The following is a 22,158-nucleotide window of genomic DNA, read 5'->3' as shown; positions in this document are numbered from 1 at the left end:
CAGTTTTCAGGTTTTATTTTGAGAGCTGGATGCCTGTGTTCTCTACCTGAGTCCTCTCTACTGAAGCTGTGTGTTTGTCACACATTGGGCTGATTTCCATCCCCCTCTCCCTCTCTCTGTCTCCCTGGTGGAAGAACTCATCCATGATTCTGTCAGTCCACTGCCGGTACAGATCCAGAGGTTTGGTGGGGTTGCTCAGGTCTGCACAATGAACCATGTTACGGAGAACCTGCAGGGAAAAAAAATATCACAGTTTAGTATGTTTTTTTTCTTTTCCTCCCTCTGTGGTAAATAGAAAAGTGTTTGCGTCTAATGTGCATACTAGTCTGCCTCTTACCTGCATCCTGTCTGTGTAGTTGTCTAGCATCAGGACACCAGAGCTGGTGACCTTCTTGGTTTCCACCATCGTTTTCAAATCCGCCAGCAGACTCATGTGTTTAGACATGTCGGTTGCCAAAACCTGGAAGACGGCAAGACATGAAAAACGATCAATTTAAGAAAAACTGTGAAAACTGCTCAGATCCTGAGACGGGGCTGCTGCCTGAGACAGATGTGCAGACATTTCCTCACCATTTCTATGACCATCCTCCGGAGCGTCTGCCTCTGCTTCTTGGAGAGGTTTTGGAAGATGTCGCAATTTTCTTCCTGCAGCAGTTTGAAGCCCACGGCCAGGTGGTGATTTTCCAGCACTGACTCATCGTTGTACATCAGAGCCAGCTCAGAGTCTAAATGCAAAAGAGGACAAGAAAAGGAAATTAAACATCAAATCAAGCAAATATTTCTCCCTTTTTTCAAAATGTAGACCAAATAAATAACTCTAGCTGACTTTTTTGATGGATGTTGAATGAAAAGGTGGACCTACTTGTATTGATTAGGAATTGGTTGGAGACTCCTGGGTGGTCCACGTCGTGAATGGCTGCTGCAAAAATGGCTGCCAAGATCTCCAGGTCAGTGAAGACCGCCTGTGTTTGAAGAGAAGGAAGTAAAGCAAAAATAAATTTACTTACCATACAAGGCAAGGTATTAGTTTGAAAAACCAATCCTTCCATGTGTCACCATCTGTGGTATGCTCTTTCTATTGTTGCTATTCATCACAACAATATAAACAGTTCAAGTAAAAGGTGTGGCCGGTGGCGACACGCTTTAACCGTGTCACGTTTTAAAGGGCAAACTCTGAACACTTAGAAGTACTGAAAGCGAGTGAGGTAAGACAGATTTCACACGACTTACATCTAATGCAGGGGTGGACAGGAGGATGTGTGTGGACTGGGCTACGTCGGCAGCGTGGAGGTTGTTGTGGTACGCCACGTCGGAGTGATAGTGGCTCTCTAGGGTCAGCATGAACGTCACAAAGGTGTCCGTTGGAATCTTGAACGTCCTCATCAGGTCTCGCTCCTGCGTGTGACAGTGTGGATTAGAAAAACAAGACTCCTGGCTAAACGTGCTACAGGATATTATTTTCTCTACGGTCTATCCATCTAGCCACAGTTCAATTCTGAGTCATCGGTTGGGTAGTCATAAACTAGGCAGGGCTCCAGACTAACAGGTGCACTGACAGTATCTGCTGCAGCAGTAATACATTTTAAGTTATCTTTTGGCCTCGAAAGAAAGGGGTGCAGCCTTTTTCTAGCGCAAGTGAAAAAAAACAAAACATGTGCGCCCAAACTGATTACAGTCTGGAGCTAGCTAACAGAGCATGATGTACACACTGACACGGCTTGTGTGTGTGTTTGTTTGAATGGCTTCACAGTTTTCTCAACTGGCTCTTTCCCGATTAAAGGATGGAAGCTGAGGCGGAAAACAAACCTGGAAGATGGTGTACATGACGCATGTGAGAGGTCGATTGTGAGAATGCTCAGCCACTTTGAAAATATTCAGGCCCCATCTGTTGATGTGTTCCAGGTCCTGTTAGAGTGGACACAAATTTAAGTGTTTGAGCACGTGAGACACCAGATATCACGCAAGTTTAAGTTTCTCCAGTCTGTCTGTCACTTACCTTTGACAACAATTCCTCCTGGTCCGTCTTGACCCCAAAGCGATTTCCAGCACCTCCCGAGATACTTGATGTATGGCTGACTTTTCTCACCCCACTGATCTGTGTCATCATCCCACCGTGTTGCTGCTGCTGTTGCTGCTGCTGCTGGCCCTGCCTCCTCTTCCTTTCCCTCGCCTTTGGAACTGGACACGGAAGCTCCAACTCATTCTGCTTGTCTGGAGAAAATAGAATTAACATTAAAAAAGGTGGTTTTCAAGACAAAAAAGCTGCACTGGCTGCTATTAAATTAGCAATCAATCCCTCAATGCCTGCCTTCTGCAATAAAAATACACTAGTAACAAACAGGAAAGGCAAAAAAATAAATGAGTAAAATAGCTGAATACACTGATGAGATGCAAATGTTTTATGAGACAAAGGCTCAGGCTGTGCTAATGAGTTGTTATGATGATCAGAGAAACATGGCAGTATTCCAGGCATTCTGTGAATCTGAGCCATGTGTTGGTAACAATTCAGAGAATCATGGAAAGATGGTTCACATTAAGCCGAAATGTTTAGAGGAGGGACTTGGAAGTTGGGTTCAGTCGGTGCATGTGACTCATGTATTAGCTGAGTGACATTTCTCACTGTGTGTGAGCGTGAGACTCCCTCGGTCTGTACGTGTGCACTGCACGCACAGCCGCAGAGCGAGAAAAAAAAAAACATCTCAGCTGCGTCCTCCACAAAGCACAGGAAAATCATCTCCCTACACCTGACAGGTGCTAGCTGCAATGCAGATAAAACCGCAAAGCTTCAAAGATAAACTGAGCTGAGCTTTCATGTTTGTCTCTATCACTGCGCCACTTCTATTGTTAGCACAAGAGGTAGCTTTTTCTTTTCCTCTTTCCACCATGCATCCAGCATCTTGTCTTTTTTCTGTCATTTTTTATGTTTTGCTGATCCGAAGCAGGAAAATAGACACGTGTTCACTAACAAGAGCCACAACATTAGTCTGCAGTGAGCCCTTATAAGCTGGGAGTCTGGCTGTATGTATGCTGGTGGTGAGCTAGATGGGAGGGTAGAAAAACCTGAGGGGCAGAGTGGTTTGCAGGGCTGGCAAGCCAATAGACACGAAATGCCGCCAGGCTTTTTTTTTTTAAAGACAAGCAACCACTGCTGTCCCACTGATGAATAATGCAGCATCTCTCTGAACCTGATGGCACTGTAAGCACACAAACACCCTCTCTCTCTCCGACTCACTGCTCCTAATCTCTCCAGAGGGAAGTCTTCCCTGAGTACAAAGCCCTCCCTCCTCCCTTCACATATCTCTGCAGTCGGAGCGAGGGGACCCTGTCTCCCTTCCAGACCAGATCAGACTGGTTTAAGAACAGCGTTGCAGAGGAACTGTGAGTTTCCCCACTGCTTGGCACATGCTTTGGGTAACCTCGCAACCTCTGTGACATTCCTGAAGGATGCTGGCTCACTGAAGTCATACATACAGCACATTTTGCAATGGCGCAATGTATACTTCAGGAGGTGTGTGGTAAACATGTGCTGCAGTGCTCACCTAGGAAGGTGCTGGAGATGTACTCTGACACTTGGTTGCCTGATCGGCTCATCTCAGACAGGTGGCTTAGCTCCCGGTTCAGCATCCTCTTGAACTGGAAGCAAAGAGATAAAATGTTAAGGAGGTAATGTGATTTATACGCAGAAACACATCCAGCAAATGAGTCTGACTGCTGTTTCTAAGCAGCGGAATAAACCCTTTCCTGTTATTTTCCACTGGAACATGTCCCATGGGACCATGTTCTCTGGATTTAATGAGCCATATTAGGTTTGTGTATTCTTCCCCAGTCTCCTTATCCAGACTGCTTCGTGTTTCAACACAGCATATACGATGCGTGCTGTGCATAGTTTATATTTCCTTTATGCAAATTTTACAGATAAGCAAAAGATGCCTGTTTTCTCAAGACATGCAACCACTGAGCAAGATTAAAAACATGTCGTAATGCATTCAAAGAGAAATTGGGCTCTTCACCAGCAACAGAAAACAGACATGGATGTAGAATATGCACAGAAACAGTCCCATTAATGGAAAACCTCCTCTGGGACACACCTTAATGTATCCCCAGGACACAGAGAATAGGTAGTTGGCCTCAGGCATGGTGCTGAGCAGTGCTGAGCCCCCCAGCAGAAGCAGTAAGTGCTCCTCTCTGAGTGGACCCCCAAGGCTTAGCTCAGCCCTACAGCCTGAAGCTCAAGGCGTCACCAAATCACCGCCTTGCAACGGCTGACTACGGTAAAAACGCCCCAGCCGAAGTCTCTGGAGAGGGGCTGTGGCGGAGCCCTACATTCCCAGCCAAACGCGCCTCCTCCTAGCTTCCTCCATTGTTATCAAGGATCGCGAGCCACTGTCGTGAGTGATGGAATCCCCCTGGATGTGATCAATATTTCCTTTCCTCTGGCTGTCGCTGCCTCTGTCCCTTTCTTCAAACCTCCATCTCCTTCTGCCACCATCCAAAAAACATACAGGAGAAAATCCAGCCTTTCCAAGCCCAGATTTGGCAAGTCAGGAAAAAAAGGCAGTCTTCACGGCAGAAGGAGGAAAGAAAGAGAGGGACTGAAAAAGGCAGAGAGGAGGAGGAGTAGATGGGGGTGCGCTATAGCTGTAGAGTTCCCTGTGGCACAAATTGCTGGAGCCTCTCTCTCACTCTCTCTGTCTCTCTCTTTGCCTCCCACCCTCGCTAAAAACTGATGCTCATGCACAGCACTGCAGAAAATGAGAGCTTGGAGGATCCCCCACATCTTCCTCCCTATTTCTAGCTATTTCTCTCTCACTCCTGTGTTCTGTGAAACCCCCCTCCCACTGCTGTCTCCCTTCTCTACTTAAAATGCTCCCCCTGCACAGTAATGCAGAACAGATGCAAAGCATACTGCGCAACGTGAGACTTCAAAGCACCAGAGCGTTTATCGCACGGATGATGAGACACAGACACAAACTCAGACACAGAACTAAGCATATTTTAAAAACAGAAAATGGGGATGTGCAAATAGTTCAGTCCATAATCGTGATGTTTTGCTGTATCAAGCAGACGACAGTTTTCAGTCTGCCATCGGTGTACCACCATCTGCATGGCAACCCGAATGCCATGGCAACAGAATCACATGGTCCGTTCACTGTTCTTATGGTGGTCCCTACTTTAAAAACACAGCACTGCATCGTAAACATAAACAAACCTATCACAAAAACTGCAGCAGCGACGCTCCAGATAGGCATTTTTTAAAAAAACCATAGCTTGTGTGCAAAAGGAGATCGATTTTTATCTCTCATGCAAAATGTTCTTTTCGATTTGAATAAGCATATGCAAACATCACACCCCAAACTTGATTATGAAAACTATGTAGTAATGGTGTGTGCAATAAAGGCCATTTCCATAGAAAGTAATTGGGTTTTCCTTTTTTTATAACTCTGTATTCTAACACCGGAAAGAAAATAGAAAACCTGTCATTGTGGTTTCTGCCCGATTTTATATTCTCTCTTATAATGAGTTCTTTTTGCTTCATACTGAACCAGACTCTCTGATCTCAACAGCTGTCTAATAGCTGTCAACCAGACAGCTAACATCTAGTTGACTGTGGAACTTGAATACCACTTTCAAAGCATCGGCTGCACTAAAAACCCAGAAAGATCAAAGAAGCTGGAATCAGTTGGCTTTAGTTTGCTCAAAGAGAGCTTGTAATTGATTCTTTAATGCAGCACAGTGTGGATTTGAGTGACCTCTAGGAAGTGAATTAGGCACACAGCTGTATGTCAGTCACCCGGGGTTGTGTAGTTCAGCTGAAACACATCATACACACACACGGCACGATGACAAGGCTGCAAGTGTTCTCCGTAACCCAGATTACTCAATGCATGGCGTTAACTCATACATCCTTTTACGTTAGCAAATGATTCTCAGTTTCAGAACAAGCTGGGGAAACTGAGAGAAGTTGCGCAAACTCTGACAAAAAAGCAATTTGCTCTCACACAATCAGGAGCCGTTGTTTAATAAAGTTTAAATATTTAATGCATAATATAACTGTGTCGCAAAAAAACAAAAAGCTATTGAAACAACATGCTACAAAAAGTAAAGACCAACATATTTTCAAATATGCAATCATAGAAGGAAAAAAACAATTCAGGAACATTTTGAGTGTAATTACTGAGGAGCAAATTTATTTTTATTTTTTTAAACTAGATGTCACTTCAAATCCAGCAATTTATTCTTGAATAAAACACCATCTCCACATGGCACGCTACACTCCTACAACACAAAGTAAGCCTCTATAAAGCTAACTCACCTTTTTCCAACTCGCAAGCATCTCAAAGTTTATCTTCTGCTTTTCAGAGCAGCATAGTCCCATTGTCACTCAACGAAAAAACAAACACAGCACAAAGAAATCCTGTAAAGGTCCAAGTACTTTAACTCGTCTCAGCGTGTCTGTGAACCAGCCGTCTTCCTCTCTCTATTCTCTTTTCTCAACTGGCGTCAGGCAGGAAACTTATAGCAATAAAGCTGACTTAACTGACTGGCCTACAAAGTCTAACAGGAGATTGATGGCTCCTCCCTCCCATACAGGCCTGAGCGTGTGTCTCCACCTACTTCCCTTTTCTTTTGCTATAGTAATTCCCTGAGATCATTTACTGGCAGACATCCTTCTTCCTGTAGCCTCAGGCACCAAACTACTAACATACCTGAGCTCATCACAGAAAAGTCCCAGATAACAAGTTTAGGGGTCACGCTAAAGTTCCTGCTATATTAACTGACAAGAGAAATAAAGAAAAAGGAAAAACATAATACGTAAAGAAATGGGATTTCTCAGGAACAATGTGACCTCATAATGCAACACCATTGCACTGCAATCGAACAAACCCCAGAGTGAGCACACGCCGCCTCTGTCGCATGCATGCGGCTGTTTCGAGTGTCAACACAAGATGAATGATGTACATCAAATTTACACTGTTTAGTAACACAAGGACAACACATTTCCTCGAAGGCGTTGATCAGAAACAGGTAACAACGGAGTTACAGTAGAAACATGTTTTCCATTCGCTCTCCTTGTGCTGTCTTATTTTCCAAGATGAAGATCAGATGAAAAACAGAAGATTACAGAGGTAAAACTTTTTTAAAAAAAAATTACGATTAAGCACCATAATCACCGCTGGAGCTCGTGTGATCTCCTCACCACCCTTTCAGTCAAATGGAAGCGCAGCACTATAATTTAATGTCCATTACGCCTGGTACAGCTACAGACCCACCGCTGCATCTGTTTCAATAATTTTGTCATTCTTTCCCCAGTGAAGACGGCGGGTGCTTCAAAGCTGAAGTGACCACACGTGAGTTAAAGTTTCCTACTCGCTTGTGTTCTCCTCGAGGGGCTTGCCTGCACGCTACCCGCAAAAGCACTAAACTCCTTTAACTGCATTCAGATGGCAGTGTTTGTCCAAGGCCGTCACCGGCATCGGCGTGGAAGTGTGGCGAGGTTAATGATAGTGAGGGGCAGGGAAGTAGCTCCCCGCTCTGAGGTCACAGCAACCAGGCTGGCGGTCAGCAGAGTGTGTGGTCTTGTAGCCCCGGATACACCTGTGCCCTTGGAAACTGAAAACGGAGACACCCCGGGTTTGATTGTGGCTTCAATTACATCTAGTGGTGAAGAAAAAAAGAAAACCTGACTCTTTGTCAAAACTTGCGTCAAACGCCCACAAAAACTGGGCCGATGGTGTAACAGTATCACTGGACTTGACTCCCAATTTTGCAACAAGAGCTCGATGGACCAATAAACAGCTTCTTTCTATCCCTGTACAATTGCACAACAATGTAGGACACTGTTGAAACTTAACTGTAACATCATAAAACTGTTGCCCAGTACACTTTTAAAAGATCAGCACTGGTCAACAATGGCACTGGCTCGTGTTGTTAGGAATCTGTACCTGGTTTGCCTGAACAAGTTGCTACGCTGCTACAAGCCTAGAGGGCCTTTTCTCATTGTCTTGACAGTCCCGGGGATGTAGCTGTCTGTTAGGACTCAACCCCTATTGTCATCGAGTAACAAGTGAGCAGAGGAGAGGAGGCACAGGAAATACAGAGACAGGAAGCTGGTGTCACGGTCAGAGTCACCCATCATGGTCTGACAACACCCCCTCCCCATCCCAATCCTCCCTCAGACCAAAGCTTAGAGCACAGACGGAAATGGACACCACCACCCTGGGTGTTTATAATTTGATGTCGCCGTACAGTCTCCGCTGTCTGAGCAATAATGTGCCGCATACAGTAAATTTTGAAGTGAAATACGCACAAAGAAAAAAGCAGGCTCATGTGCATCAAAGCAAAGGGAAGTAATTAGTTCAAAAATGCTGGTTTAAAAACCACAGTGTGTTTAAATTCAGTAAAACCAAACTGGAAGACTGGCACTTTTAAATGCTTAAAACAACACGCTGCTAAGACCACCGATGAGAACAGACATTTTTTCACCCTTTGGTTACATTTTTTGGGCAGTTATATTAACTATAAACTGAGTTTTACCATTTAGCAACTTTCCAGGCACTTTAACCAGCTTTTAAACACGCTAAACTAAATGGTTTGGCCCCTTGTAAAGAAGATGCAGTTATAAAATTATCCTGGCATTATTCTATGTTATATAGCAGATCTGGTTTTGCCTCTTCCGCAGCAAGCAGAAGAATAAGTTCAGTACTTTCAAACCAGCCTTAAGCAATAAGGGTCCTGCTAAATGAACTCACACAGAGCTACACCTTAGAAACGAGCCAATATCAACACAGCACTAAAATGAATGAAAAATGCATCTGGGTAATGTTTTAATCAGCCCAACCTAGTAGTATCACCAGCTGTGTGTCTCGGGCAGTTTGATTAAGGTAAGGATATACAAGCAGGACAGCCCTTTCCCTGGAATTCAGGCAATAATGGTGCTCAGATGCAACAGGTAGTTCGCTAAAGTTGTTATGCAGCGAAGCAAACATTAACTTTTCTCCTCTTTTATCAAGAGATCTATAAAACGATGATGCGTGCTGATATGCTACCACAGAACAGCTGTTGCTTTGCAAATGCGTCAATGTGGCTAAAAGTATTTTACATTTTCCGTAGACTGTGCAAATGCACAACCACACAGAAACAAAGAGCAATTATACACACATATATGCAGGCTGGCAGGTCATCACAGGCCAGTCAAGCCATCATCACAAGTATCATGCCTTCAGTGAGCACGTTGCAGAATATGTACCGTGATGGTAATAATTATAATTTTGCATTGCATACTATGAGATATAGGTTACAATTATAATGTTTAACTTAAATCTTTTTTAATTATGGTTTTGCACACTCTAATGATTGTTATTTCAGTGGGTAAAAAGAGATGTTGGAAAAAGGAAGCATGCAAGAGTTTGCTGTGCAATATGATTCGAGATGAAAGCACAGCACTATGTGCATGATAGCTTTTCACACTAATGAACTAATGGTTATTTTGTGACTTGATAAAATCATCTTAATAACCTACTGTGCCCATGATCAAATACCCAAATAGTTTTTTTTACCCCTGAAGTTAATTATCAAAAATGTGAATGTTTGTAGTGTTTTCAGGTATTTCATCCAGGAGGACAGGCTAATAGCTTTTTATAAAACCACGGTAATCGATAAATACACACATTTACATATATTAACATATGGCCCAGATTGTCATACCTTGTTGGAGGCCATGTCACTGACAGACCGGTAGGTCTGGATGGTCTCCAACTGGTCCAGACACCAGTCCAGCTCCTCCATGGTTTCCATAGCCAGCTTCTGGTAGGACTCATCTGCCAAGAGACACATGGACATGTAATCAGGTCTGAGAGGATCCATGTCCATACTTGATCCTCCAGACACCATGCGTGGCGGTCCAAGTGTCCCAGAGTGGCTTGATCGTAAGGGGCACTGACATGCAGAACCTCCGGAAGACGCAGAGGAAGATGAGGAGGTGTGTACGCAGAGCTCCTTCATCTTGTTCCGCTCCACCACCTCCGAAAGTTCAGGGGAGTTGTTTTCTCAAACAAACAGTGGTTATGGTCACCGTTTGCCGACTCGCTCTGTCTGTCTTTCTGTCTCTCTGTAGCCTCATTCTCTGCGTACCCCCTCTTTCCCTCCCTCTTGTGCGTGCTGCAAACCCCCTCCCATTTCGTCTGGTTCCCCCACCCTTGCTCAACTTCTCCCTCTCTCTCATTAAATTATCCCCCTCTCATTTCCACTCGTTTGAAGAAGTAGCTTGCAGACTAGGCAGTTTGCTGCCTCCTGCTGTTGGTGTGTCTGTGACCCCTGCCCATTTAAATGAATAGAAATGGTGTATACATGCATTTAGAGTAAAAAAAACACAAAAAACCCTAACTGCTTTTGGTGCAGGAGACACAATCCTTTTAGCTTTTATTCCTGTCACTGTGATTACATCCAAACAAATGCATCTCTGTGAAATTTCATTAGAACTTTATAGACAATAGGAGTAGGAGGACGTAGGAGGACGTCGTCACTACTGCAAAGAACTCATTTCCAACGACTTCCTTTCTGACATGCAGACCACTTCAAGGAACCCTGGTGAACTGCATCTATAGCAGCTCACAGCACACCACCATGCTTCACAAACTGGTTCTCTCCTCTCTGAACCTCTCCGAGGGAGGAAAAAAAATTATATCAAACATCAAACTTGTGTTTGCACAAGCAACACGAGAGGCAAATTTTGACTCCCTGAATTGGGGGGAGTCCAGGCTAGGGCCACACTGTGAGCCAAAGAAACCAAAGCACTTCCTCTTTGGCTATGAACTCCCAGAAAACATGGAGTGGAATTAATGAATGGTGGAGTGACTGCTGAAGGCAATCATAGCTGTCGTTTGATGAAATAACTCTGTCGTTAGCAGCTATGACTCACATGTGGTAGGTGCACAGTGTTTAGAAGGAAAAGAGTGGTTTACAAGAAAATCACTGTGAAGCTCAAACACGAGGAAACATATTAAAAAGTATCACTGCTCATTATGCCAATGTTTCAACATATTTCTAGCTGGAGGGAGCGAACGCTAAACATCTGGATCTCCCCACCTTCCTTTTCTATGGAAAAGACTGATCTCTACTTCATAGCACTTCACACATGGAAGAAATTTACCCCATATGCTCAGCACAACAGGACAGCCAGCGTGCTGCTCCCCAATTTACGTCAATATAGTGGATCAAAGCACTTCAAAGCACAGGGATGGCATACAGATTTTGAACCACCAGTGCTGAACAAAGAACTTCAATGCAACCCCAGACAATGTAGCACAGTTAAAGGAAATAGTTCACCTTTGAAAGTAATGAGAACAACACCCGGGATTCTTTTGAATCACAAAAAAGTGAACTTTCAGCTGTTTAAGTTCACTCAAGGAAACTCATGCCACTGGCTCCTCATATTACATGACTGCTACCACTTGTGTCATTTTTCGGGTTAGACTAATTTTTATTTCCTTAAGTTCCTGGTTGGCTGATTCAAAGAAACTTTGGCTTCGATACGACGCATAACTGGATGCCAAGTTTTGCGGACCAGCCTATTCGCAGACTCCACTGGCACGCAAGCCGTGCAAAAGTCACTGACACAGAGCAGAAGTATAACATCAAAGCAGCTCATGCACAAGGCAGTGAGCTGTTGAAACTGGGTATACATCAGCGTGCGGCTGTCTTGGTCCATAGGGGCAGTAGACGTTGCCAAGAAGGTGTCACCACATCCTGCCCTCATTCCCTTAGAAGAGGGCGCATGCATATGCAGACATTTTAGCTGGGCACCTTGAAACATCAAAGGACTGGCTCATCTGCAAAGTCTGTATGATTGGGATTCGAGTCATTTTGAAGCTGGCAGCTTAATCACTGACAGAGTCCAGAACATATAAGAGTGAAACACTCAGACTACTGTAGAAAAGCTTGCTGGACCTTCGGCTTTTTGGGCTAAAACAGTGGCTGAAAAGTTACATTTTTGCAAAGTCTGGAGCCAAACTTCCCTTAATTGGGCTGTATAACAATGACATATGAGTTGAAGTTCTAAATAAAGTTATGCACATGCACACGGTGTGAGTAGAAGGAATGAACCTATCATCACCTTTGGTTGCTCATAAATACAGCGTTAAATGGGCTGACATTTCACAGTGTCACCAGTCAAAGGTGGCGTGACGCACATTCAGTCTGAGAAACCTGCTTCCAGACAGAGTGTGAGGTACTTTTCCAGCCTGTTTTTTCAGTGGATGTCTTTTTCTTTTTCTTTTTTTCTTGCTGAGTTCTAATGCTTTGGCCATATGCTGGAGGCTGCAAAGAGGACAACAGACCTCAGTGTGCAGAGAGACCTCGTCTGCCTTCCCCTCTCCCCCTTTTTCCCCTCTATCTCTCCTCTGTAGGGCCACAAACCAGCTTCTGTAAGAGCCATCCACCACACTAACGAGCAGGGCTGCTCCCAAACCACCATTTCTGCCAAAACACCTTCCACTTACATCCCCCTCACACTGCACCTCTCTATGTTCTCAATCTACCCCCATAAGCTGTTTTTCCTCAGTGTCTGACTGAAGAATTGCAGTGTCTCAGCTCATACCAACAACTCCCATGGACAGACCAAACACACACTTCAGTAGAAGTAGTACAAAAACAGCAAAATGACCCTATTAGGGTACATTTGTGTATGTATCATTGGGTTAGCATTATTATTGTAAGCAACATCTGGGTAGCATTTAAATGTGACAGCTATACAGAGCAGTTTCTCATTAAGAAGCACAACACTGAAAAACTACACAATATTTTTTATTGTATGTTTTTTTATTTTCTTTTGAACTTGCTTTTCACAATGGATTTCTGTGTGAGAGTGGATTATAAGTTGGCATTTTTTTTATGCAGTATGAGTTTATAGCGAGGCTGACTTTAACACAGTGACTACAATGCCTTTAGTTGTGTTAATGTTCATTGTTAATTCACCAAACATTTGGAAAGTGCGGGAAAAGAAAGTTGATGGTCAACTCAAGACACCAATGGCTGACCTGTAAACAGGCCAAGGCTATCTGCATGTACGCAAACACACATTCCTCATAGTGACCTCACCACATCACAAAAGAGAAATGCACACTTTGACACAGTAACTTGCACGTATTCAGTCATTCGTTATTGATTTTGCATTGCACGTGGTGCTAAGACAGGATGCGGGTCAATAATTTACCATTGTATCACCTCCAATGTACGTCAATTGTTCAAAAGTGCGAGAGGGGCGGAAGACTTTGCAAATTCATGATTACTCTTGCAAAAGCCTTTGCTCTTTGTGTCAATCATTTGCATTATACCATCTGCTTTGAACTCTGAACATTTTCTGATTTTAACACATGGTAGTATATGTATAAAATGCAAAAACAGTGTTGCACATATTATACTCTCACAAATAACGTAATTTATCAATTTTATGACATTACAAGTTCAATATTCAATATTTTTAATTTCTATATATCGTGCATGCTTTTTAGATTTTAGCAAAGCATATTTAAGTTCATCATTCTGTATTTTCTTTTCTTTAAGTTTAATTAATCATTGTGTTTCAAAATAATATATTTCATCATGCGCGTGTATATATAATTTTATCCTATCTATTGTTAAAAACCTTTACAAAAAAAATTGTCATAGCCACAGAAAAATTATATTAGCATACTGTTACAAGTTACAATTCAAATCTATTGTTTCCCTTGCTGTGCTACAAGAATAAGTTGGTGTGCTATATGTGAGACAATTTTGTATAATTCTTTCCCTTTTAAGGTAGCATGAGATTTAAAGTGATGTGCGGTGGACAATCAGAGACAGTCCAACCCCCGAAACCACACCACTCTTGGTCTTCTCACAAACAAGCCTCAGTAATTGTGTCGCTTCATAGTTTACAGCTGTGAAATAATCTCATCGCCTATGAAAACAAAAGACTTGAAAACACACATGCACATACAAACACCTCATCAAGGCCTGTTTGACAACTCATTCACAATGCACCATGGAGCTGTGTTGGCATGGGCCAGTTAGAGGGAAGGGCCGCAGGGAGGTTTATGACTGTGCTGACGTCAATGACATAATTCAAATACTTAACCAGGCTGCACGCTTCCAGCCCTCCGGATCCTCTCCCCTGGCTGTGAGCCTGGAAAACCTGAAATGGATTCCTGCTGTGGAGCAGAGTAACTGCTGCACACAAGAGTGAAGCAGACTGACCAGACTGAATATGACAGGTCAGTTCTTCTGGCTCAGTTTGTGGTGTACTGTATGATTGTGTGTCCATTCACTCAATAACTTTTTGCTAATAGGGGGAAATAAATTACATCATATTGATAACAAACATTAGAAATTAAGTACAACACCATTCCCCAAAAAGTTGTGACAGGTGTTAATAAAAACAGAATGCAACTATATGCAATTCTTTTGAACCCTATAATTAATTGGAAATAGTATGAAAACAGCATTTAGAGATTCTGCAAGTGTTTTAGACATGCAGTTTTGAAAAACATATTAAAAAACATACGCTCATTTTGAATTTGTTGCAATAAAACATTTCAAACGTTTTTGGAAATCCTGTGAGAGTGGGAAAAATTTGGTTGGAAAAATGTGTTGCTGGCATCAACATCGAAATGAACAAACATTTGATATGATTTGAATGTTGTTTAAATGACTTGCAAATCACTGTATAAAGTTTTCATTTGCATTTTGCACTGTGCTCAAACCTCTTTGGAAAACAGGTTTGCATGACTCAATCGAATAGCCCATTAGCTAATCTGCCTCCTTAGTCACCAAAGCACCTTTTCAGGACTTGCAGGTGGATTTCCAGGTAGAGGACAATGGATATTGCTTCACATCATCATTATCAGTGCTCCAGAAATGGCAGATGAATACTTTTTTGAAAAAACAAACAAACAAACAAAACAAAACAGAGCAAAAAACTAAATCGTCAGAAGATAGTTGGTGGCTTTGGAATTAGGGTTTCGGAAATTAAACCCTTTATTTACTTTCCACATGCATGCAACCCAAGTCTCTTCAAACATGATTGGTTAACAAAATTCAGACTACAAGCAGTCTGCAAACACAACCGAGGAAGCGTCCTGCACCAAAAATCTTCCCCCTTACCCACAAATTCTGCATATTCATACTGATTAAGTTTGCTATGATGAAAGTTGAAGTAATCTGATCAATTAGAAGATCTCGGCAACATTGCTAAAATCCTTATATGTTTTCAATTACATTGGGCAAAAGCAAATTTGGTTTGAAACATTAGAAAGAACTTTGGGCCAATCTTCTTTACAGCACTGCTTCAGTTCACTGCTTCGTGCAGGCATTCATTTATACATAGCTCTCTTAAGGTTCCTCCATGGCATTAGATTGATGCCTGAAATCTGCACCAGTTCAACACCTTGACTCTTTACGTTTTCAACTATTCTGTTGTAGATTTCCTGCTGTGCTTGGGCTCACCATCCCATTACATTACCCAAGCTTTAGTAATAAAGCTTTAGCTATAGACAAATGGCATCACATTTGACTCTAGAATTCATTGGTAACAGAAGAGGTCATGTTTGACTTAATGACTACAAGGTACCCAGGTCCTGTGGCTGCAAAGCAAATCCAAATCATCACCCCTCCACCTGCTTGATTGGCAGCTGGTCTGAGGTGTTTGTGCTGGCATGCTGGTATGTTTGACCTTTAACATTTAGTGTGCTAACTGAGGCCTTTAGCGTCCGAGATGTTGCTCTTGGGATTTTGCTGTTTCTTTAAGCATTAAACGTCCCAGCAAATTTACCTTAGCATGAATTTCCAGCAAATTCATCCTAAGGTCAGTTTGCTGGGATGTCCACTCTTTTGCACATGTGACCAATCCTTCTCACTGCAGAATGATGGATTTTGATGAACTGCAACAACAGCTTCTCTAAGCCAGTTTCTTTCCTGCTTTCTATTGTGTTAAGAGACCTAGATGCACCAGAGCAGCAAGCTACTAAAACTTCTGCTTTGATAGAGGTGCTCACATTTGCTGATGATCCATTAATGAAGTGCATTTTCCATTGTATGACATGCCACACTGTGTTGTCGTTCAAATTGACAGCATATTAAGCTATGAGGAACAGATAAGTTTTCATTATGCCCCAACAGGCAAAAGCGTAGAACCTTTTTTTAAAAAAAACAAATCAACCCATGACTGTACAAACAAATGCACGTGTGGACAGCAACTCTCGCCCTGAGGTTTAAAGGGAAATAACAACCTATTCTTCCTTTTTAGACTGTCAGAATAACTCGTTTCAGTTAGGTCTGTCATCATTTTTCTTCCACGGCATGTTTACTAAAAGTCACAAAAGAAAAATGAGTAATGCTCATTGTGTTGGAAAACACACCCAGGAGGTTATGCACAAAGTGACGTGACCGTTTAGTTCCAAAGTAAAAAATGTGTATGTCTCAGTGCAGCAATCTGCTATGCTGAACTGATTTTCCTGGTTGGAAATGCATCATATTCTTGGAAACAGGTTCACTGAGCCACTGCACTATGCATCTCACAATGAAAGGCCATCATTTTCTTACTGGCAATAACACATAAGAGGAAAAACAAGCACTTCAAATAAATGCTACTCTCAACTGCTCCCTTGTCACAAGGGGTTGCAACATCGGGTGGCTTTGCATGTTTGATTTGGCAGAGTTTTATGCCAGATACGCTTACTGACGCAACTTCAAAAGACAATGGCATATTTCACTGATTTAACTCTTGGGTCCAATGGCTCTGTCATGGAATCCTTACACAGTGGTGTTACACTGTTTGCTGTCCCTAAATGCAGAAAACACCCTTATTGCAACAGTACAGCTATATACTTCAGATATAGTACTGTATCTTATCCTTGAGCAATAAGACCTCCTGCAAGACAATGCTAAACCCCAAATTGCATGTATAACAAGGGGATGGCTTCATACTGGAAGAATCCAGATGCTGAACTAGCCTGCCTCCAATCCTGTTCAGTAGCTATAATCAGACAAGAATGGGTAAACATTCCCCAACCAAAAGCCCAGAAACTCATCTACTCACTTCCCAGACATTGCTGTTAAAAAGAGAGACGATGCTACACGGTGGTAGAAATTAAATTTTTTGTCTATATTCTATTTGAATAAAATAAAATTTGAATAAAATGTGGGTTTATGAGATTTTCAAATCGATGCATCCTATTTATATTTAAAATTTACATAGCACCCCAACTTTTTTGGAAATGGGGCTGTATATTTGGTCAAGCCACATGTTACGTTGTTGTTTTCAATTTTTTTTCTGACAAAATTCTTATATTTAACACAAATAAAATTAAGTAAATGTTGACAGTGTAACTTAAATCTAGTTGCAACTTTTCTCAGAGGTGACTTTGAAGGTCTGAAACTTTTTTTAAAGCAATGTGATGTATAAAATCTTGATGTAACAGTATAAAGAGCGAAATAGGCGGTAACCACCAATGTGGTTCTGTTTGAAGAAAGGACCTAGCTGGTTTAAATAATACAAAACACAAAGGTATCAAAAAGCTACAATAACATTAAAAGCATGATATATTTTATAAAGATCTTATTTATACCAGGGATCTGTATGAGAAAAGAAAGAAAGAAAGAAAACTGCTAGTGTGTGATTTCCTTTTACTTTAGTTTTAACTTTTTCTTTTTTTTAATTTCTTTCAGTGAAAAGGATAAAAGTGTAACAGAAGATTGAAAATATAGCACAAAATCTTGGCTACTTTGTTATTCTGCATGTTAATAAGTGAGCTGTGAGCTCTGTGGATAGTCAAACTTGGGGTTTTTTTGGTCTTTTTTCACTAAGCTGACCTGCTGCCCATGTTGGCCTCAAATGTAACATGTAGATATGAAATAGATAGTCGACGTTCTTAGGAAAATAGCAAATGTATTGTTATACAGTACAGTTCTTTTTACTACTGTGTGTGCTTCTAGTGTAAACAAGATCACTTTTGATTTGAAAGTGGGAAGTCAAGTAAAAATTGCTAGGTCCAATATTACACTTCATTTAAAAACACACACACATCAACCAAAACAGTAGAATTTCATCATAAATTAAGCGGGAACGCATATATAGTTTTCCCTCTTGCGGCCAAGTCTAAAGCTAACTAGGAGTAGCCTTCTTTGAACAGGGATTTCTTAAAGATTAATTTCTGAGGGCGCTGTGTAATGATTAATATCTGAAAACAGTCTAGCGAGCATTTGCTCATGAGGCCATTACAAGATTTTACAGTTCTGGGACACATGACTAACCCCAGAGTTCATACCATCTGTGTTTGGCTAATGCCAGTAATAATCGCTGCAGATTAATCATCAGGCCTTGACTGTCAAACACGTCATAATAAAGCAACTTCTCAAAAGTGCTATTTATCAGGCATGATATAGAGCAAAGCCTGTAATCTGAATCAGTATGGGAAGAGTGAGCTCTTTGTTGCACGCTGAGCTCACGAGACTGTGTGCGATGGGGCCAGTTTGGCTAGCGAACCATAAATTGCAAACTCATAAGGGGGAAAACTTCAATCCCGTCACGTTTCTGGAGTAAGTCGAACAGTATAAACAGCCTGCAGTGACGCATTTGCAGCTGAGCTGATTTTTAGTATACCCCCTGCTTCTTGTTTTCTTCTCATTATGCCCCTTCACCCACTGGCTGTGGTCACGGTTGTGCTCTTTTTGTTTATTTCACCGAATTTGATATGCTACTCCCATACTGCCAGATGATTATCTCTCTCTCTCTCTTTGACCTTTACTGTGTTGTCATTCTTTTGTATCTCACTCCCAGCAACAATCTGGTAGCTCTCTTGATATGTCTTGATACCAATGTCTGCATGTGTCACCACATCATCTTCCGTCTTGATTTTTATTGTCGTTCCCCGTGTCCGTCTATACTCCCTTTATAGAGCTGTCCAGAGTGTATAAGTGTGCACTCATTTATGCTGAGCTCATGCCCAAAAAGACGCAGGTACGCTTTTCTTTTCCACTACTGGGGATTTTGCCGGACTAAAAACACAGAGGGAAAACAGGAAAAATCTGTTCTCCTTTTCCGGTCAAAGAGTCAAGGAAAACGGGACAGAAAGCAGCACAAGGGAGGATATGATGGCATCTTTCATTGTGATATTGTTAATTGTTGTAGCTGCGTACTGAACAAACTCAACCGTCACCATTATTTAGTGGCAGGTGTACTCCATTTTCTCTAGACGCTCAAAGAAAGCTGAGAGCAGCAAGATTCCCTGGTAGGACCAGAAATACAGTATATAAACCTCCGAGCTCTGAGTCTCAGAGGCTTCAGATTTGTTTTTCTTGTTTTATCTTCCTCATGCGTCATAATGGAAGCCAGTGAGATCGTTTCACTCTGCACTGATTACTTGGAGGTCATGGTTTGTGAGAAATGTGGAGGAGGAAGGACAATAAGAGACTCAGAGTTGTGTTGTATTTTTCCTGCTGTGGGACACTCCTCGCAGCCCATCTGTGCTGATAGGAAGTAGAGCACCCATGTGTGTAGGCCATGCTGACGTCAATTGGACTTGAAGAACCAGTGCAGCAAGAACCAATATCGACACCTCCCTCCTCTTTTTCTTTCGCTTGTTGCCTTCTATCTAATCTGAATCTAAACCAGTAGGTGCTTCTGTTGTTCTCACACTTTTGTTTTTCATCGGTGCCTCCATAATGACACTTCACGGGAATTTTGCGCATTAACAAGTCACAGTTTCCTCCTTGAATAACTCAAAGGCCTGCTGCTTATATTTGCATTTGTGAAAAGAGTCAAAGATAACATTTTATCCTGGCTGGGAAAACATCTAACTCAGTACTTTTATGGAAATTTAAAAGAGGAACTATATTTCCTCATGTAAATGTGTGTTGTGTGCAAAGGGACAATCTATTTGAACACTGCAGAGGCGTGAAATAAGCAATCCACTGTATGCCACTTCCATTTCCCGTGTTTGAAACGTAAACTATTATTTTTCCTAACAACTGTGCAGACTTCAGTTGCATGCAAGAATCCCCATCTGTGTACATGCATTACAGCACGTGCATTGGAGAACAATTGGACATTACTGGCTGTTCCATTTTTTTTCTTTGCTTTTTTTGCAGTTCAGCATCTTTCTTTTTTGGCTCATTCAAAACTTTAACTGAGCATCATTCTGCTCAAGCATCAAAACCTGGAATTTGTAATCTCAGAAATTGCAAAAGCCATATAAACAGCACAGACAGTTAGCACTGTATGTGTGTTGCAGGGTGCAACATTTCCCAGAATCATTCATTCTGATAAGGGTGATAATGAACTCCCTTTTCTTTCTTTAACAGAAGGCTTAATCACTCACCTGACAGGCATACTTTGGTGACATGGGGCTGATTTGTAGCGGGAGACCTCCTGCAACAGAGAAATAATTTACAAAGTTTTAAAAATTAGGAGCCTGGAAAAATGCTTCCATCATTTATTTATTTATTTATTTCATTTGGTTCCAGTCGGTCTTTGTTGCCATAGGATAAACACAAAACAGCTCCCTTGGTTCTCTGAACAGGTCTCAGGCTTGCGGTGACCCTTTTCTCAGAGGTCAGATTGACTCAGTGTGCACCTCTGGCAAATGTGATGCAACTACAACCACTGACCCAATTCAGTGATCACTGGAAACCTGCGAGCACTTCCATGTAAAAGATGATGTTTGTGCCTCTCATAACAAAAAACAGAATTGAAATGTCACTGTTTCCAGTTTTGTGTCACCAGCAAAAGGCTCTTGAGATATGTGAATTTATATTTGCGAGACTTCTTCACAAGCCCACATCATTATAAAAGTTTCTGAAGCTTTGGTGCCCCCAAGTGGAGCATGCTGGCATCTCCAACCATTGTCAAAACAGACACTTATAAGCCACAACATTAAAACTACCAACAGGTAAAGTGACAAACACTGATTATCTTCTTATCTGGTGCCTTCTATAAAACAACACATGGCACAATCAGAAGTCCCAGTCTGATTTTAATGGTATGGCTTACTGGTGTATCTCCAAAAACTAAAATCCACATGCAGATTTTTCCTCAATAAAAAATAAATATTAAATTGTGGATCATAAAAACTCTAAGTACAGAAACTAATAATGATCCCACTTACTTATTAGATGCACACTGTACATTTGTCAAGGTGGTGAAGTTGTTCCTAACTGTCCGAAGACTTGCCAGAACCTAAAGAGAAGATTAAAAGACTGATGTAAGAGAAAGAATGTGCAAAAAGTAAAAGTGAAATTTAAAACAAGAGAACATTTTGCATGAAAATAAAATTGTGTGAAAAATGTTTAAGGACTATAACTTACCTCTCACAGGAGAGCATGGAGAATAACCTTTGCTACTGACCATGTGTTTAAAAGAGAAGTGTTTTAAAGAATTGTGATTCTTTTATTTTATGACTAGTTTGGGGCAAATTACTGTTTTTAATAATGTAATTAAATAATATGGCACTAAATATCTCTATATTATTTATACATTTCTATACTGTTTGTCTGAAAAGATTTCTGCAATGAAGCTGAAATCCGAGTGTATTCTTCTGCCATGCCGATGTTGTTATATATCCTCATTGTCAATTGTGGGCAAAGAGTTCAATATGGCACCGTGGGACATTTAGATTAAAAAGTTATTGTGAGAAATTGTGTTTTATATTCTGAGATAATTGATGCTCTCTGTACCTGATCTATGGAGCTATGACAAGCTCTTACCTGGGCAAACGGTGTCACAATCAAGTCTTCTCCATGTCTGAAAAATGAGAGTAATGAAAGGAAAGCCTGTTACACAAGCAGACAAACACATAGCTAACTGAACACCGAGTGTAATGTGACAATGCTGTGATTAAAACCACTCACAATTCTCCAACGATGGAAGAATTTCGGGATAAGGATTTTGGTGATAGCTCATAGTCGCTGTCAGAGCGGTACAGGAAGGACTCCCGCCGCTGGCCGTAAGCTGCCAAATTGGGATGAAGAACCAGACCTGAACCTGGGGATGCCTGAGGGTCTGATGGGCTGCAGCACACTGATGGGCCATTCTCCCCTTCAAAACTAAAAGAAAGTTAAAAAAAAAAAACAATCGGGGGGAGAGAAGAAAATATCAGGATGTGATTCATTACAATGCAAAGCAAGTTC

The 22,158-nt window shown here is 41.7% G+C and overlaps 1 protein-coding gene across 1 annotated transcript in view; it reads right to left on the bottom strand.

Moving 5' to 3' along the window:
- Positions 1-22,158, bottom strand: part of LOC102791018 (3',5'-cyclic-AMP phosphodiesterase 4B-like) — a 45,063-nt gene that overhangs the window by 2,477 nt on the left and 20,428 nt on the right. The window contains exons 5-17 of the mRNA XM_006786913.2: positions 21,880-22,074; positions 21,736-21,772; positions 21,138-21,208; positions 20,352-20,401; positions 9,706-9,818; positions 3,540-3,633; positions 1,997-2,211; positions 1,807-1,905; positions 1,231-1,395; positions 863-962; positions 571-725; positions 338-460; positions 47-229 (exon numbers count right to left, since the gene is read on the bottom strand). Coding sequence (XP_006786976.1) covers positions 47-229; positions 338-460; positions 571-725; positions 863-962; positions 1,231-1,395; positions 1,807-1,905; positions 1,997-2,211; positions 3,540-3,633; positions 9,706-9,818; positions 20,352-20,401; positions 21,138-21,208; positions 21,736-21,772; positions 21,880-22,074 — 1,600 coding nt within the window. The remainder of the gene's footprint in view (positions 1-46; positions 230-337; positions 461-570; positions 726-862; positions 963-1,230; positions 1,396-1,806; positions 1,906-1,996; positions 2,212-3,539; positions 3,634-9,705; positions 9,819-20,351; positions 20,402-21,137; positions 21,209-21,735; positions 21,773-21,879; positions 22,075-22,158) is intronic.

The sequence above is a fragment of the Neolamprologus brichardi genome, chromosome 18, assembly GCF_056152115.1.
Source record: "Neolamprologus brichardi isolate AB-2024 chromosome 18, ASM5615211v1, whole genome shotgun sequence".
In the NCBI taxonomy this organism is placed as follows: Eukaryota; Metazoa; Chordata; class Actinopteri; order Cichliformes; family Cichlidae; genus Neolamprologus; species Neolamprologus brichardi.
This window is presented reverse-complemented; position numbering and strand designations above follow the sequence as displayed.